Here is a 17,636-nt window from a genome sequence, read left to right as displayed (position 1 = left end):
TCTTGTTGAAACTGGTCCTTAAGGGATTAGTCATACTGAGCTGACGTGCAGTTGCAATGGAGACTGAATTTTGAAACAAACCATGGTATCACATTTTACTGCCAGTGGACTGAGAGAAGAGTACTAGCTATGAACGTACACTCTCTCAGGTCAGGCACTCATGAGTGAAACTATAAGAGGAGATGTACTGACCCCCCCCAAAAAAGCAAAATGATTCTTTGAGTTGTCTTTAAGATACATACCAACCAAGACTCTTAAAGGAAATGCCTGACCTGAGAGACAGCATACAACTAGACAAAACAGCTGAATTGGTTAGAAAATTTTCCAATTGTTGTGAACATTGGTGGCACGCTCAAAAGCGATGAACCCAGAGTTCAGGCTCTGATGTAAACCACACTTAACAAACCTACAGAACCCAGATCCCCTGCTATTCTCTCACCATTCTCCAGGGATTGGCTTTCACATGAGTGCAGAGGTAGTCCTCTCCTAATGCTCCACCAATGAGACTTCAGAGCAGTTATTCTTATTTGGCCCTGGGGGGGGGGGGGGGGGAAATCAGCCAGGGATGGATGTCCAGCACACACAGCAGTGTTCTAGTCTGGCTGCAAAGAAGTGGCTGAATTTTGTCCTCCTAGCCATTACGTACCCTAGAGCATAGCTGCTAATCTTTCAAACTGAGCTTCCAACATTCACGTTCAGGTTGGCTACACTCAAAAGTATCTAGTTTCACCTGTTTCCTGCCTGTTTCCTGTCTAATGTTCTCCCCAGCTGTACCTGGAATGCTGGCCCAGTGGATGAGACTTTGAAACATGGGCACCAAAAGTAAAGTCTACCAGAGCACGAACAGTGAAAAGCTGTGGAGTGTGTTGTAGTCTAAAGAGTGAAATAGTGAGTTGCACATGCAGCATATTCAGGTGTGACACATCTGTCTTCATTTCCCAGAGTGCAGCACATGCCCCAGTTTTACATTCTTTGCATTTGCGAGATTAGGTCCTGGGAACATTTCAGGCTCTTGGAGGGGGGTTCGACATATACCATTCTAAGTATCTAATTTTTGTCTCCATATTGTGAATTACTGAAAAATATAGGGGGAATAAGACATCTTTCCAGCCTACCAACGCAGGCACAGGCAAAGGAACCGGGTTTGAGGGAAGGTATCTCCGAGATTTCCGAATGGCAAACTTCTCTGTAGGCAGTGACTTCCCTGCAATTTTCAGTTTCAAACTAGGCACAGTCCTGGAAGATTAAAAGCAGCTCAAGTCATTTTTGCCCCTCTGAATATCTGGAAAAACCACTCAAACCAAAACAAAAAAAATTAAAAAGACCTATTCATTGAGAGGTGTTGACATGTAAAGACCAAACAAAGCCATCTCCTGAGGAATACCACATCCCGTGAAATCTTCCTTGTAATGAACTCTGAGAAAATACGGATGCCCTGAGTAGTTTCAATGTACAAACTGCAATCTGGGTAAGAGGAAATCTGCAGTAACTAATTTATGTTTTTATGGACCTGTGAGGGGGTGTCCATACGACACAAGGCCTGAAGGGGTTACGGTGGCTAAGTGGGCTAATTCTGTTGCACCTGGAGGACCACCCGGGGGTGGGGATTCATTAGATGACAATCAGCTGGAGGGGAACAGGAGTGGCCTGTATAAAGGCCAGGAGCTGAGAGTAGAAAGCAGCTGCAGGGAAGTAGTCCTCAGTCACCCCCTGGGTGCAGGGACGTGTGTTTGGGACTATGGAGTGTAACCTACAGCTATTCCCTGGGAGGAGGGACTTTAGGCTGGCAAACCTGAGGCAGTGGGGACAGGGAGAGACAGAAAGATAGGAAAAGCTCAAGGGAAAAGCAGCAAGGTATCGGATAGTGCAGACTTTGTCTGCAGATCAGAGGGTCCCTGAGCTGGAACCCAGAATAGAATGTAAGCCTGGGTTCCCCTACCAGCCAAAGGGGAAGTTTCACAAACCAGAAGAAAACGGACTTCCCGGGAATGTTTGCCCCAAAACACTTCAGTGCCCGGGAAGGGGAGGACCGTAGCGAGCTGGCTGGAGGGCCAAGTCACAAAGAGGAAGTTGGAGCAATAGGGGTCTCAGTGAGAGCGGCCAACAAAGGAGGTTGTAGCACCTGGAAGGAGCTAATCCCCAGAGCAGCCAGGAGGCGGCACCCCTAGCAGTGAGTGGATCCATGACGACTACATAAAGCTTTTTATACAGTAAGTGGTACGGATCATCTCTTAGAATAAAGCTATTTTAAAAATAAAACTACATTTTATAAGAGGATTTTACTGTAACTAGTTGATTAAACTGAAGCAGCAGTCAGGCATTTTTTGAGCATAAACATCAGAACCAGATTCAAGTTACAGTTCCAATAATGTGCATGCACACCCCCTGGCTCGCCCTTCTGAGCCTTGCAGAGTGCTGCCAGATGCCAAGCCTCAGGCTCACAGTTGTATTGAGGCTGCCTCCAACAGCCTTTTATCAGGACACACATCTTGTAGTGAAATCTGTACAAGGCTTTCAGAAAACTCATGCCAACTTTAACTACTGGGAACAATAGAAAAAAAAAACATGGAAAATATTGCATGCAATAGCAGCAACCACTTGTAGCAATGATAAAATAGAAAGTGATATTAATTCAAAGCATTTCTGGGCCAATGGGAAGTTGAAATATACTCAAGGGCAGCTGAAAACTTTCCAAAAATGTTAGTATAGTTAATGGGGAATTATTTTGAGCATCTGACACTGTATTTTATTTTCTCACACACACACACACACTTATTTGTGTGGGCCCTGCAGCCACATAGCAGTCTGAAATGCCTAAGCAAATTCGGATGATATATTCACACAAATCTGCATCTTATTAACCCTACAGAATCAGTAACTTTTCCTCTCTACTCCCAACACTTGATTTACATTCATTGTTGCAAGTCATTTGAAAAGGTAAGGAATGGAATAGTGTCCTAGTTGGGACTTTCTAAATCTTACCTAAACAGTTCCACTTCATTATCCCCAAAGGGTTCGTGATCATCTGGTCCAAACATACTGAGATAGGCAGCTTTCATGTAAATATAGGTAACCTACAGTGAAGAGTAAATGCTGTCAACATTGTGAATTGTATTCACAGCAGCAGCAGCATTGATTTCAAAGCCAACATGATGGTACTGTTAAGGAGGGAAACCTCTTGCTTTTCCTTGTAAACTCAAGTAATATTACAAAACACTTAAGAGGAGAGTCAGTTTTCCAACTGAAATATGTGCATAAGACCCAGTACTTTCAAAAGAGAGTACAGAAGAGCTCATATTATGGTATCTTTTATTGTTTTTAGTTTGCCCTATTTGTACCAGTTTTTATTTCCATTCTATGAATACTTGTGTGTGCGCAACAAAAAAGAAGCTTCCCTATTAAAGAGAACTAATTAGTGATTAATCACATAAGAACTCCTGAGTAATACACGGTCAAAAGTGCAGGGTGCTGGAAGATGTTATAGCGAATGCCAAGGGAAGGTAGAGTATAATAATTCGTTACTTCTTGAGTGTTGCTGTAGTGGCCATCACAGCAGGGGACAGCAATTACCATAGGACACGGAATTTATGCTTGAATGGAGTTTTCAACAATCATGCATATGCAAAGACTGGTTCTGTGATTGGCTGTTGCCCTCGGAACGCATGCGGCCACATGCCCACAAAAATGCCCCTCAATTGCTCATTTCATCCTGTTTATAATTTAATTCACATTTTCAACAAATGTTCAGTATGCAAACCCTGGTTCTGTGATTGGCTGCGGCCCACAGAACTCACGTGAAGGTGTTTCTCATTGGCTCTGGTGGGAGAAGTTTTGGTGGCTGCAGGATAGGCAGCAGCAAGGCCTCTCAACCCCAGAGATCCATGGCAAAGGCAAGCCTGACATTGGTTTAGACAGAAGCGATTATACATGGATGGCTGCCCCTCCGTGCAGTTGTGCTGCCCCCCACTCTACCTCTTGGCCACTTGACTTCAGCAGGAGCTGTGACAGGGCCAATGCCCTGGTTCCATCCGCTGCGGACCAAAGAACCCAACTGAGGTGCTGCTGTCATGGGGCTCGGATAAATGAGGAGGAGGGAGATAGTCAGTGTCAGAGAGACAACACCCCCTTCCATTTCCAATGTGTTGTGCCAGATCTGCTCACGAGGGGGGCTATGTAGTCCCTTAAACCAAGGAATTTGCCCTGGTTACAGTTATTACCTAGTAGGCACCATCATGTTTAACTCTCATTACAAAACACTACCTTCCACATGGTCACCAAAACAGCTCATGTTCATTAATGTAACTGCAATAAAAGAAATAACGACCTACAGCTAATGGCACAGGATGGCCAATTAGTACATGACAAAGCCCCTTGCCAGTTGACTTGCGTTTAGTTAAAAATCAGCTCTGAAATCTAGGTGTATTCCCTGACGAAGTGGGTATTCACCCATGAAAGCTAATGCTCCAATACATGTTGTTAGTCTATAAGGTGCCACAGGACTTTTGTTGCTAATGACAAGTTTAGAATGTCTGCACTGCTCCCCCTCTATACATTGTCTGCATGAGCCAGAACAAGCCAGATTTTGTTTTACTGCCCTCACCCTACCATAGATGTGGCCCAACCCAATTAAAATGCAACACCGAAGCTTTGGTCTCTCTTTCATTAACTATTGGTTTTCTTTTCACTTTAGCTTACCTTTGACCAATTGTTTTCTTTGCTTAGCAGATCCGCATAGAAATAGGCCATCTTCCACTGGCGCTTGTAGGTGAAGCACCACATTAGTTCCCAGTAACACATGTGATGAAACTGCTTCCAGTGCTGTTGGGCCTCACAGCATTCCTCAAACCTACTAACTGCCTGAACCAAGGAAAGTCCAAACATAACCATAATCACCGTGAGAAAAAAACAGGTTTCATAGAATAGACACGTCAAATGCGTCCATTCGGTAAACAGCACTGGGACGCAATGCTGCTCCTAGGTGGGGAGTGCCCTCAATTCTAACTTTAAGTGGGGGAGTTGAGAGTGCTCAGCATTTCCTAGGATCAGGCCCACTGACTTCAAGGCAGCAGGATCAGACCCTTGACTTCACAGTCTCACCCTCTATTATCATGTTTACCACCTACAGTCCTCCTTATACCTTAATTTTATTACCGGATGCCAAGTGTAGTTGAATAGTAGAGCAGCAAGAGGAGTGTTTGTTGTGAGGGAAGATTAGGAAATTAAAGTCAGAGGGGCAGTTCCTCAGCTGGTGTATATATCAAAGCTCCAGTAACATCAGTGGAGAATGACAATATATACCAGCTGAGGATCTGCCCCAGAGTATTTGGGACATGTAAAAAACAGCAAGAGAAGAGAAGAGTACAAGTCAGTTTGGAGGGAGAGAAGTCCAAGAGCAGGCAAAGGAAAATAACTGCAGAGCGTTAAAGGCACAGCGGGTTTCAAGATGGGTTAGACAAAGAGCATTAATATTGGAGAACTGTTATACTATCATCACACTGGAGTAAGAGCAGCACAAGACAGTATACCACATTCATCACACTCACACACATACTTGCTTAATTGTCCAGTCTTTCAGAGCCACTGCCTTAAAGTCACATAGTTTGATACCAGCTCTGCAACTAGGGGCCTGGCTACACTTGCAGATGTAGAGCACTGAGAGTTAAACCAGCCTTCGTAGAGCGCAGTAGGGAAAGCGCTGCAATCTGTCCACACTGAAGCTGCAAGCGCATTGGCGTGGCCACATTAGCAGCTCTTGCAATGGCCACAGACAGCAGTGCATTGTGGTAGATATCCCAGCATGCAAGTGGCTGCAACGTGCTTTTCAGATGAGGGGGGTGGGGTGGAGTGTGACAGGGAGTGTGTTGTGTGTATGTGGGGGGAGAGAGTGGGTTTTTGGGGGGTTGAGAGCATGTCAGCATGCTGTCTTGTAAGTTCAGACAGCAACAGATCCCCCTTATCCCCCCCCCCGCCCCCTCTCTCTCACACACAGCATTCCACACTAATGGTTGTTTTGTCTCTGAGCAGATAAGCATGCCGGCTGTCAGAAAGAGCTTTCAAAGGGCATATTGGCATGCCTGCAGCTATTACAAAACAATGGCAAGAGTGGCCACTTGACTTAAGGGGATTATGGGATGTTTCCAGAGGCTGATCAGAGCGCAGTAATGCAACACCTCATTCACGCTGGCGTTTCAGCCAATATGCACCAAGTGTTAATCTTCTCACCGAGGTGGAGTACCAGGAGCGCTCTAGCCCTGGAGTCAGAGCGCTCTACGTGCCTTGCCGGTGTGGACGGGTAGAGAGCTACGGCGCCTGGGGCTGCTTTAATGCACTCTAACTCGCAAGTGTAGCCAAGCCCTAGCACTCAGCTGTAGCTGGTGGAATTTCTGCCGAGTTTAATTGAATCAGGAATTGCATTGCTCAGGATACATATAATCAGCTACTGTTTGACTGGAGTGCTCCATTCTGAGCCAACACTTCTGGCGACCTTTTCAGGACAGCAATCATGGGGGTTCTTGATTGCACATCGGCATGGAGGCCCAGCAACACTTTAAAGGACTGTTGCAAAAACATTATTTCAAAGGGGTTTTGCTTGAAGTTGGGCATTTTCAGGGTAGAACTTTCAAACCCAAACGATTAAACCCTGATCCAATCAAGTCATTAAAACAAAATCACAGATGGTTATTTTATGTTGTTCAATTCAATTAACTGAAAGCAGTGGGTCAAGCCATTCAAAGCAATCATCAGAATAAAATTCCTGTTTTGTATTTATGCACTACAAATTTACAGATGGATCCCAGCCAAAAAGTTCAGCATTGGAGGTGGACTTACCCCAAATTTAGGATAATTGGCTTTGGGGTGTCTAAATATGATTAGAAGCCCAACCTACGCTCCTATTTTTTAAAATCTTCGCCAGGCTTTATGACTAATAGGGCAACGTTGTTCTTGGAGGTTCTTTTCCAAGGAGAAAAGGATTACTTACTGTATCAATATTGCCTTTTATTGTTTCTATCCTGCCCGCAAAAAACAGGAATATGGCTCCCTGTAATAAACAAAAGCAACCGTGAACAATTCTCATACATTCTAGCTACAAAAACACTAAACTAAATTAGGATTCATCTTACTTTTGGATAACGAGCCAAGTAAGGCTTGAGTAGCCTTTCTGCCTCTTCAACATTTCCTTTCCCTGTCCCTAGATTAGTTGAGTAAAACAATGCAAATTATTAAAAGGAATCAGAAACAATAGCCTTGAATAATCATCATCTGGACAATAAATAAATTCTCCCATACAGTAGCATTTAGGTCCAAACATAGGCCCTCATCCTGCACCACTTCAGACAGATCAGAAGAGGGCACCAAGAAGTTGTGCTTACATGGAGGCACCATAAAGGCAAACTGGTTCTGTGCTGGCAGAAATCTCCATACGACATTGCTCCCTCCCTCCCCACCTCCTGGGATCCTCAATTCTGTGCAAGACAGAAAAAGAGAAAGAAAGTGAAAGTGGGCAGGATCAGATCCTGACTGTCCATTGCTTGGCTTCTGAATGGCCACGGGGGCACCCCCCATTTCCTAACACCATGGCAACTTTTTAAAGCATAGAACCATAAAGACTGGCATTGGAATAGGCCAGGTTTTTAACTGGGCCACGCTGCATGGCTTTTGCAGTTGCAAAGGGCTATGAGACCAGAGTTGAGATATCCAATGACACATTTTTTCAGGTACATTTAGCAATTATTCTAAAAGCTGGTAGTATATTTGCCTAGGCCTAGCCCAATGGGACTTTATCAAAGAGTGCTTTAGGGGTAGGTCATGAGTGAATGCATCATTTTAATGGGAAATACGTCACCCCAAGAAGACGGGGTGACAAATTAACATGAAAACAGGATTTAGCAAATCTTTTTACAAGGACTTAAAAAAAAAAAAAAAAAAAAAAAAAAACCACCACACACACACACGCACACCCAAAACAACTCACTTGACCTCAGGAAGTATAACTTGTTCTTGTGACCTCTTCTTATGGCAACACCCCAGCTATCCCCTCAAGTCCCCCTCCCAAATGTCCTACACAAGCCTCCATCTTCAAGGACAAAACCCTTTCCACAGTGATGACAGTTATTGCAAAAATCAACCACCACAAGTTATCCAACTCCGTCCAGTCCAGGTTTCAATGAACAATTCACCAACAGGTTTGCAAGTTAACCACTTCTTCCCCTGGTTTCCCAGCAATAACTGATCACATGGAAGGACTATTACAGGGTTACTGTGAATAATCCTACCTAACACAAAGGTCATGAAGGTATGATAGCACAGCAGCAGCATGGTACACAGCACCGACCTAAAGCTGTACATCAAGGCTCCCTCTTGAAGCTGCAACAGACCATACTCCTGTGCAAAAATTAGAGAAGGAAGACGAAGTCTTGTAAAGCAATTACAATGCTATTTTGCTTTTAACATCTGTAGTATCATTTGTAGCTCAAACACACGGACTGCACTGTATATCTACAGAGGTGATATACACTGTTTATGTAGTTATTATAGGAGAATGCACGGTAATAGTTTCCAATGGAGTTATCACTTGACTTTTGCAAAATATCATGTGGCAGAGCAGAGATTCAGATAATTGTGCAGCTGAGAGTGCAATAGTGCTTACGAGTTACCAGTATCGTCCAATAGAGCTAACATCATTTCTGAAAAATAAAATACACAGAATTTTGTAGTACCTATGCAACTGACACATGTTACCACTATGCAGTGTATCTAGGCACATATCACAGTGGTGAAATGAATAGTTACTGTCAATGTAATATATATGATTTAGCCAAACAAGTTATTGGACTCAATATAGATGAATGGGGTGAAATTTTATGACCTATGATATGTAGGAGGTCAGACTAGATGATCTAATAGTCCCTTCGGGCCTTAAACTCTATGAGTCTATTAACACAGCATAAAATATGTTAACGCTTTAGAATGGAGGACAGGAACACTGGCATACTGGAGACTAAGTCCTCACAGTGACTTGTTACTTGACCTTCATTTAGCCTCTCTGTGCCTCAGCTTCGTTCATCTGTACTACGTGTATAACACTGTTCTGTTCTATTCAGGTTTGTATACAATGCCCATTGTCACTGTGGTATTTGAGCACTGTAATACTTCTATATCTCAGAGACATTGAGGGACATACTTAATGATAATAAAGTATGTGAGATGGTAGGGGAGAGGGAGAGAGAGAGAGAGAGTATTTTAAAATTACTCTTGCAGCACTTGCCTACAATAGCAATATCAGGAAATGACAGACCCAGGAGTGTTGCAAAAAAACTTCTTCCAAATTAACTCTTGCATTATTTCTTGCAAACCACTTCTTTCCTGTTTAAGATCCAGTGTAAAAACCAACAGAGGGTTTGTGAAGAACGTATATCCAGTGGACCTAGGTTGCTTATAGAAAGACACTGTGTACCTCCAAGGGGTCTTCAGTCCCAAAAGCACAAGTTGCTACCACTTGAGCTAAAGAAGTAACTGCATAAATGGTCAGTAAAAAGCTGGTCTATTCTCACTGAGTCAGGTCAGTCACTAAGGGAGACCAGATCATACCCACTAAGAGAGCATGTTATTACTGATGTTGTGCACACTAACACTACCCCCTGCAGGAGAAGAAGCACATCACAACTACGACCTGTCTGACAGCGACCAACCCAGAAACAGTGAGAACGTGTTCCCAAACAAAATCCATCTTAGGGAATGTTGCTACTATACGTAGCTGTCCAAGCAATAGATTGTTTTTAAATATAGATCTGTTTAATCATATTCCCCAAATAGCTAAACAACACATTAAACACAGGACAACATGGCAAATGTTATGACCCTATGTTATGTGGGGCATACAACATTCAATACCCTATTGATTCCCTACCAAGTCAGCAAAATAAAAGAGAAAACTAATATCCAAGTAGTTAAATTCTAGCTGCTAGCCATCTGAATGCTATTCGAGATTCCTCAGATGCACAGAGACCATGCAATGTGGGGAGGACAAGGGCAGCATTCAGAAACCTCAGAACGGCTTATTCCTATTTCAGCTGGGAGTTTAACTAAACTACATCTGCTTCCTTGAAGTGAAACTACTTGAACAACTGGGGACCTGAGAGAGCTCTGTGTAGCTCGAAAACTTGTCCCTTCCACCAACAGAAACTGATCCAATAAAAGATGATATCTCACCTTCTTGTGTGTGTCAGATCCTGGGACCAACATGACTACAACAAAGCTTCAAACAACTTTTTAATCACATTTTTTTAATTAAGGGTCTTTACAAAGAAAGCAAAACACAGAGTTGCCTTTTTTGTCTCATGACTTGGCCAGGTCACCACAAGCTTATCAAATAGGATGGATACTACCATTAGCTCATCTACATAATTGATTAATTAAATTGGGCAGAAAGCAGACAGCACTTGAATGTGTTATGCAAGATCACTTTGGAGTTAACTTTGGCTTAGTGTTTGCAGAAGAGCGGAAAATGCCAGATAAGAGGATTTCTAGTGGGGGAAATGGTAACTCAATTACAAATTAAGACATACATCAAAACTGATACTCAGCACAACTGATTTGGCACAAATATCCTTCCAAGTTGACCCCTAATTTCCTGCCTTCTATGTCAATAATTCTGCCTTTTGACCCATTACCAAACTGCATTTAAGACACGGAGGATTAACTTAAAACTTTATAATGGTTCAGACTAAGAGCTGCTCTAAATTAGACCAGCTGCCAATTTCCCTGAAGGGCAGCCCAGCAGCCAGGATGTAAAGGAGCCCCTGGCATACCCACATACACTAGAAACCCAATTGGAGGGAGCGAGGTGGAGGACATACCGGTTGATCTGTACCACCTGAGAATCCCACTACAAAAGGGAATTCTCTGGGGGCCAAATCCACTGGCTTCAGGGCATCTTTGCATCAGGGGAGTGATACACAGTTGCTCTAATGCAGCTTTGGATCTGACTGTCTAGAAATGCAGTATTCACCTACAGTAAACAAACAGCCCTCCACACTAAGAGTGAAACATTATCCCCCGAGTGTCCCAGTGAATTATGCATCTGCTTTATGCTGTCAGATAGGACTGTGATTTTCTCAACGCGCTGGCCACATCTTCCTCTGTGTCTTGCACAGCACCAAGCATTCTGACAGAATTTAACAAATAAGATCATCGTCTTACGGTCAAAATACAGCAGGACTCAAAATTCCTTCCCTCTCGAGTAGGGTTACCATTCGTCCGGATTCCCCCGGACATGTCCGGCTTTTTGAGCTAAAAATAGCGTCCGGGGGAAATTTGTAAATGTCCGGACTTTTAGCCGCTGCAGAGCGCGTGGTTAACAGGGCAGCCGGCCGGATGGTGCCACTTGCATGGGGCTCCGACAGCCAGAGAGAGCCCCTCCTCCTCTCCCCTGCAGCACATATCACTCCCTCCCTCCCTGCATTCGCAGATCGCCTCCGGCAGTCTGGAGCTCCTCCCCCGCTCCTCCTCCACTGCTGCCCAGCGTGCCAGGACGAACGGCTCAGGTCGTTCCCGAGCAAATTCACAGAGACATTAGGCGAAGGCCAACAACAAGGGGGCCAGGGGGTCGGAGAAGGGGCAGGGAGGTTTTGGATGGGGCAGTCAAGAGACGGGGGGGGGGGTCGGGAGTTCGGAGGGGAGCTTCCTGGCGGGGGTGGATAAGGTTTTGGGCAGTCAGGGTACAGGTAGGGGGTAGGGTCCTGGGGGGCAGTTGGGGGCGGTCTTAGGAGGGGGCAGTTAGGGGACAAGGAACAGGGAGGCTTAGGTAGGGGGTGGGGTCCTGGAAGGCAGTTAGGAGCAGGGGTCCCAGGAGGGAGCAGTCAGGGGACAAGGAGCGGGGGGTGTTTGGGAGTTCTGGGGGGGGCTGGCAGGGGTGGGGAGAGGATCGGAGCAGTCAGGGGACAGGGACCAGAGGGGTTTAGATGGGTTGGGAGTTCTGGGGGGGGGGCTGTCAGGGGGTGGAGAGTGGTTGGATGGGGCGTGGGAGTCCCAGGGATCTGTCTGGGGGTGGGGGTGTGGATAAGGGTTGGGGCAGTTAGGGTACAGGTAGGGTTCTAGGGGGTCAGTTAGGATGGGGGGAGGGTCTCAGGAGGGGGCAGTCAGGGGACAAGAGGCAGGGAGGCTTAGGTAGGGGGTGGAGTCCTGGGGGGCAGTCAGGGGACAAGGAGCGAGGGAGGGTTGGGGGTTCTGAGGGGGGGGAGGAAGTGGGAGGGGCGGGGCTAGGGCAGGACAGGGCGGGGCTTCTTCTGTCCTCTTTTTTGCTTGCTGAAATATGGTAACCCTACTCTTGAGTGCGACACCTTGAGTTACACATGCCTGTTCCCTCTCCCCTCCTACCATCTCCTGTCTTCCTTTCTATTGCTCTCACCTTGAAATGTCACGTCTGTACTCCAAGGGGTAGCTTCCTCTTGCTAAGCTTTGGAAACCTGCCATGTGAAATGTGATTGCAAATGCAAGTTGCAATACTTGTCTCAGATCTGGGTTTATGACTCACAACCTTAAGCACAGCAAGATCTTTTAGATTACAGTGTTCCTGTCAAGGCGCACCCCACTTGAACTTCGGTCAATGGAATGTTTAAATACTCCCCTTTCTTTTTAGGGTATTTGGAACATTTTTGCTTATGTTTATGGTAATCTAGATCATGCTTCAGCCTGCTACCAACTATGTGAAACAGGCGCGGACTCACTGGTACAAGGAGAAGCCCACACAGGGCCACATGAGAAATCCCAGGGCCTGTCCACAATCAAGAAGGAGAGATTGAATCAAAAAGGGTGAAAGTTTTCACATACAAGGTGACTGTTCACCAAGTGTCTTTACAAAAGCATGCGGCTCAAAGAATTGTAAGATTGGAAGGGAACTCAAGAGGTCATCTAGTCCAGTCCCCTGCGCTCATGGCAGGGCTACGTATTATCTAGCGGTCCAGCAGTTCTCAAACTTTAGCAACCTGAGGACCCGCATTTTGAATTAAAATATTTCACAGATCCAAGCTCCCTGCTCAGCCCCAAGCCCTGTCCCCACTCCACCCCTTTCCCCAAGGCCCCATCCCTGCCCCTCTTCTTCCCCACCTCTTTCCGCCCCCCACCGCATGCCCCTTCCTACTCCTCCCCCGCCCTCCCAGTGCCTCCTGCACACCAGGGAACAGCTGTTCAGCAGCATGCAGGAGGCGTGGGGGGGGGGGAGTTGATCAGCAGGGCCGGTGGCCCCAGATATGATTCCGCCCCCTCCCCTGAGCATGCCCTGTCCCAGCTCCTCTCCCTCTCCCCCAGCAGGAATTAATCATATCCTGCACTGGGACAATAGACCTCCAGGAAAATACCTTTCATCCCTTCCTGCAGACCTACCCAAGACCCTATGAGTATGGCTGGTGAGTCTGCCACTACCAAACCTCCTTCCCCCACCCCACACTTTCCGAGTACGTGCCAGGCCAGTTATTCTTGGGCATCTACTTAGGAGAATTTAGATAGGTCATTGAAGTGAATAGTTGCCACTAAAAGCATAGAGAAAAGAATGGCTACATAAACATATGCGCTCTCTTTTAAACTGGGTTCCATGCAGGAACAGAATAAGGGATGTCAGGATGCTGTGATTACAGTATCTATTAAATTAGATAAATTCTCAACCTCCTTATTAAATTAACTCAATATCAACTACAAACAGCGCTTCGAAGCACTATTGCAATCCAATAACTAAATAAATAAAAATCTCAATATTATACTTTGAACTGTTGCTTCTTATCTTTCTTGTATTTTCCAAACATCATGTCACTGTCAATTTTAAAATATTTACAATTTTGTTTTATTTTTTAAAAAGACCAAGAAAAAAATCCTTGAGCAGCAGTAATGTCAGCTCCAGTGATGAAAACCTGCAATACTCACATTTCGAAGAATGTTAGAATGGTGGGGTGGGGAAATCAGATTCCGGCTGTAATGTATCAGCCACATTTATTACAATCTTATCCAATGAGTGATATTTACCTTGCTTCCAGAAAACCCAACAAACTCCAGTAATCGTAGAATCCGTGTTGGGAACATGGACAATGTCTGTGAAAAGAAACATAAATACGCTGAGCAGTAATTGGAATTGGTATTCTCTCCTCTCTCAACCCCAGGATGTCTGATATGACCTTTCCAAACCCCAAAGGCAATCAATCAAATCATTAAAAGCCTAATTATGTACCCCCAAGTCTTCTTGTGTCGATGTATATGCCTCTCAGCTATTTGTTGTATCTCATGTATCCTCAAGGATTAAACAGAACTGTATCAGCCTCAGTATCACAGTAAATATGTAAACCCCTGTTTCCTAGGTAAATCGAACAGCAACTCCGGATAACACTGGTTGCTGCATTTTGCAGCACTTTAATGATTATTTCGATGGGAACTACAGAAATTAAATGTCTGCCACATCCATCAAGCAGGATACTCGCTATCTATGTGTTACATGGATCCGTTTTTGGAGTCCACTACACTGTTCCAAGAAACAGGTCCTTGTGTCAGAACAAACCAACCAACCACGAATCTGATCGTACAGACACTTACTACTGGGTATAGTTCTTAGTACTCTAAGTAATCTCACTGAACTCAGGATTAGCCACCAGTTTGTAAAACAGGAAAACTGATACTACCCCTATATTAAAGTACTGTATACAAAAGGAACACACACATGAGATTTTCAAATATTTACATAATGTTGCTTTTGCTGTTAACAATTGAAAGGCAAGTTTAAAACAGTCAGTGCTAAAAAAATTTAAATTATCCCCTTTTTTTTAAAAAAAAGAGAAGGAACTATGCTTCTGGGGAAAAAAGTTACAGAGAACATCTGAGATGCATTTATAGAGTATATCAAATAAATTGGGGTCCTAGTATTATGATAGCCAGTAAGGCAGTATTAATAGCAATAACCACCATTTTAGTTTGCATTCTTTCTTCTTATTGTTTTAATGGGAATCACACCTATGAATTATGGGAGGGAGAGACACTAAAAGAACACATTAAAGGAGATGCTGCAGAAATACTCAGCTATACTTTATGCATGAATTGTTCTCATACTTCTTAATCAGATTGCATCTGCTGTGACTTGGTTTCTTACTGTTGATAGTCACAGTTTACGTAAAGTTTACGTAAAGCTTTTCTGAGCACGGGGCTGAACACATGCAGAATCAAAATCAGACCTGTGCACAAACTATCTGGTACTCCTGCTTCTGGCCAGTTTAGAGATCATCTTCTCATCCCAAAGCATCTTTACAGACATGGGGAGCAGTACAGCATTGCTATTTATTCCTGTCCTTAGCTTGTTCCTCCATTAAGTGCCACCTGGTCATGTTGCTGCATACGATCCTGCCATCTAGTTGGTAGCCAACCTCTAGGTCTGACTGACCTTTGCTGCTTTTGCATTATTTTTCTTGGCATTCTATCATCCGTTTCCCTTCTGCAGTGTCCCCACCATTGTAATCTTTTAGATTATAGCCAAAACACTTGATCTCAGATCCTTCTCTCCTAACTTCATTGGTCTTAAAATAAACTCCCCTTTACGCCTGCCAGCTTTTGAAGAACTCTCTACTATCAGAGGGGTAGCCGTGTTAGTCTGGATCTGTAAAAAGCAACAGAGGGTCCTGTGGCACCTTTAAGACTAACAGATGTATCGGAGCATAAGCTTTCGTGGGTGAATGCCCACTTCGTCAGATGCATGTGTTTTCTCTCTCTACTGTCTCCTGCCTTCTGATGTCTGTTACCCCAACCCAGAAGTATTGCACCAAATATTATGGAATAACATGCTATGAATTAACTGAATCTAGCAGAAAAGAAATTCTGATTTCAACCCTGGGCAGACAGGGCTCGCTAAGCCTCTTCAGGCAAGTCTGTCTAGGAGAAGGAACATTCTGATTTCAAATCTGAGCAGTGGACTAGGGTGAAAGTGCTGATGCTTCTTCCTACCATGCCAACAGGCTATGGCATTCCCAGGAGCTGGATACGGTGGATTGGCCTAACAAGCCATTACATCCAAATCTTACTCGTTACGGTTTAAAAAAAACCACCAGTAAAAGCATCCTCTCTCTCACAGCATACTGGTACTTTCATTTCTGATGTGGGATGAAACCAAGACGTAGAAAAGTGCACAAAAATAATCAGACACCTGCATACCAACCTCCCCTCGCTGCCCACCTCCACCCCTCCAAAAAAGTCAATTTAAGCTTATGAACTTTAAAAATTGTTCAGATTAGGTTCTGGTTAGTTCTTATTTTAGTCAAACTGATTTGCCATCCCTGGCTGGGAGAAGTGGCAGTGACTGGGGATGGTGCCTTTTGCCTGCAGGATTCCATATCAAAGGCAGTGAACTTCAGTTCAATCACAGAGGGGTCTCAGATACATCTTCTGTAAGCTTTAGGTATTGTAAACATGCAGGGAGCTATCAGGTGAAGACTGAGCTGCGATCAGCTCTTTCCACAGTCGAACTACTGATCACAGCTCAGGTTAGTCAAGTGGCCCAGCATGCTACTTTGTCCTGACCGCAGTAAGTACTAACACAGGCCCAAATCCTACAATGAACGCTATACGGGCAGACGCTTGCACTCATGCAGAGACTCCTTGACGTCAGCAGAGCGCCATGCAAATGCAGAGGAGTGTTTGCACACAGTGAACTCTAGGATCATGGCCATAGCAGTTCCTCTCTATTTCTCTTTTATGTGTAGTATGTTCACCCTTGATCGTTCTTAATCATGTTAGTATCTGCAGATGCTGTAAACCAGCAGAGGGCCGGACGCGGCAAATACTGGCACACTTCTAACTTCAAACGTGAGAGGTTCCATTAAACTCAGTAGAACGCAGGTGTTTAAGTTAAGCATGTCTGTGTTTACAGCAGTGGGGCCTTAGTGAAGCCTTCGTTTACATACCAGGTTGAAAGCTCCAACACCAAGCTTTACGCCTCCTTCAAAGTGGAGATAGTTCTTTCCTTTAACATAGTTTGGAGACTGTATAAGACTGTCCAGTTCCCTAACAATACAGAAGATAACATTACAGAATACATGGATGACCAGGTAAATATTTAGCCCAATTCAGTACGAAAGCTGACCAGTCATTTTGAAATATAACAATTATAGTCATAACTCTGAAGTCTCATCTAATCTAGATAGATGAAAGTAGCCAGAAGCTATTGTTAACCATGGAAGTGGTAAAAGGTCTCATTTCTTTTTCCTATTCATTAGTACAGTACAGAACAGTTTCTTTCCACATGTGCAAAACTTTAACAAACCAGGCGTCTAAGCAAGCATGCCATGACTGAACATGTGAAGGGGAAATTCTTTACCATGCAAACAACAGGAAATATACCGGGAGTTATGTGTACATGAACTAAGGAGAACATCTCTTGTATTTGCAAAAATGAAGAGAGATGCCAGCTTGGTAGACTTACATGGTCAACTTTCGAATGATGGACCTATGAACTTGCACTCTCTACTGCCATGAGTGCTTTAAAAAGGAGAATTCCATATCCCTTTAACATTTCTAGGAGAGCTGTCTGCACTATTGTGTGGCAGGATGATGCAGCATGTTACAGAGGACACACTGAACTCTGTGAGTGACTTTGCTTTTGTTCTTATTTGCCT

General features: G+C 44.4%; 1 protein-coding gene across 5 annotated transcripts in view; it reads right to left on the bottom strand.

Moving 5' to 3' along the window:
• The window catches only part of TTC39A (tetratricopeptide repeat domain 39A), an 80,114-nt gene that overhangs the window by 12,696 nt on the left and 49,782 nt on the right, over positions 1 to 17,636 (bottom strand). For 3 of the 5 annotated variants that reach the window (XM_054036811.1, XM_054036807.1, XM_054036808.1), the window contains exons 7-15: positions 16,926 to 17,025; positions 14,014 to 14,079; positions 8,274 to 8,382; positions 7,371 to 7,463; positions 7,122 to 7,189; positions 6,980 to 7,039; positions 4,696 to 4,857; positions 2,983 to 3,074; positions 1,116 to 1,236 (exon numbers count right to left, since the gene is read on the bottom strand). In XM_054036811.1, the coding sequence (XP_053892786.1) occupies positions 1,116 to 1,236; positions 2,983 to 3,074; positions 4,696 to 4,857; positions 6,980 to 7,039; positions 7,122 to 7,189; positions 7,371 to 7,463; positions 8,274 to 8,382; positions 14,014 to 14,079; positions 16,926 to 17,025 (871 nt within the window). The remainder of the gene's footprint in view (positions 1 to 1,115; positions 1,237 to 2,982; positions 3,075 to 4,695; positions 4,858 to 6,979; positions 7,040 to 7,121; positions 7,190 to 7,370; positions 7,464 to 8,273; positions 8,383 to 14,013; positions 14,080 to 16,925; positions 17,026 to 17,636) is intronic. The other 2 variants (XM_054036809.1, XM_054036810.1) reach the window with 1 other exon arrangement.

The sequence above is a fragment of the Malaclemys terrapin genome, chromosome 8 (genome assembly GCF_027887155.1).
Source record: "Malaclemys terrapin pileata isolate rMalTer1 chromosome 8, rMalTer1.hap1, whole genome shotgun sequence".
In the NCBI taxonomy this organism is placed as follows: Eukaryota; Metazoa; Chordata; order Testudines; family Emydidae; genus Malaclemys; species Malaclemys terrapin.
This window is presented reverse-complemented; position numbering and strand designations above follow the sequence as displayed.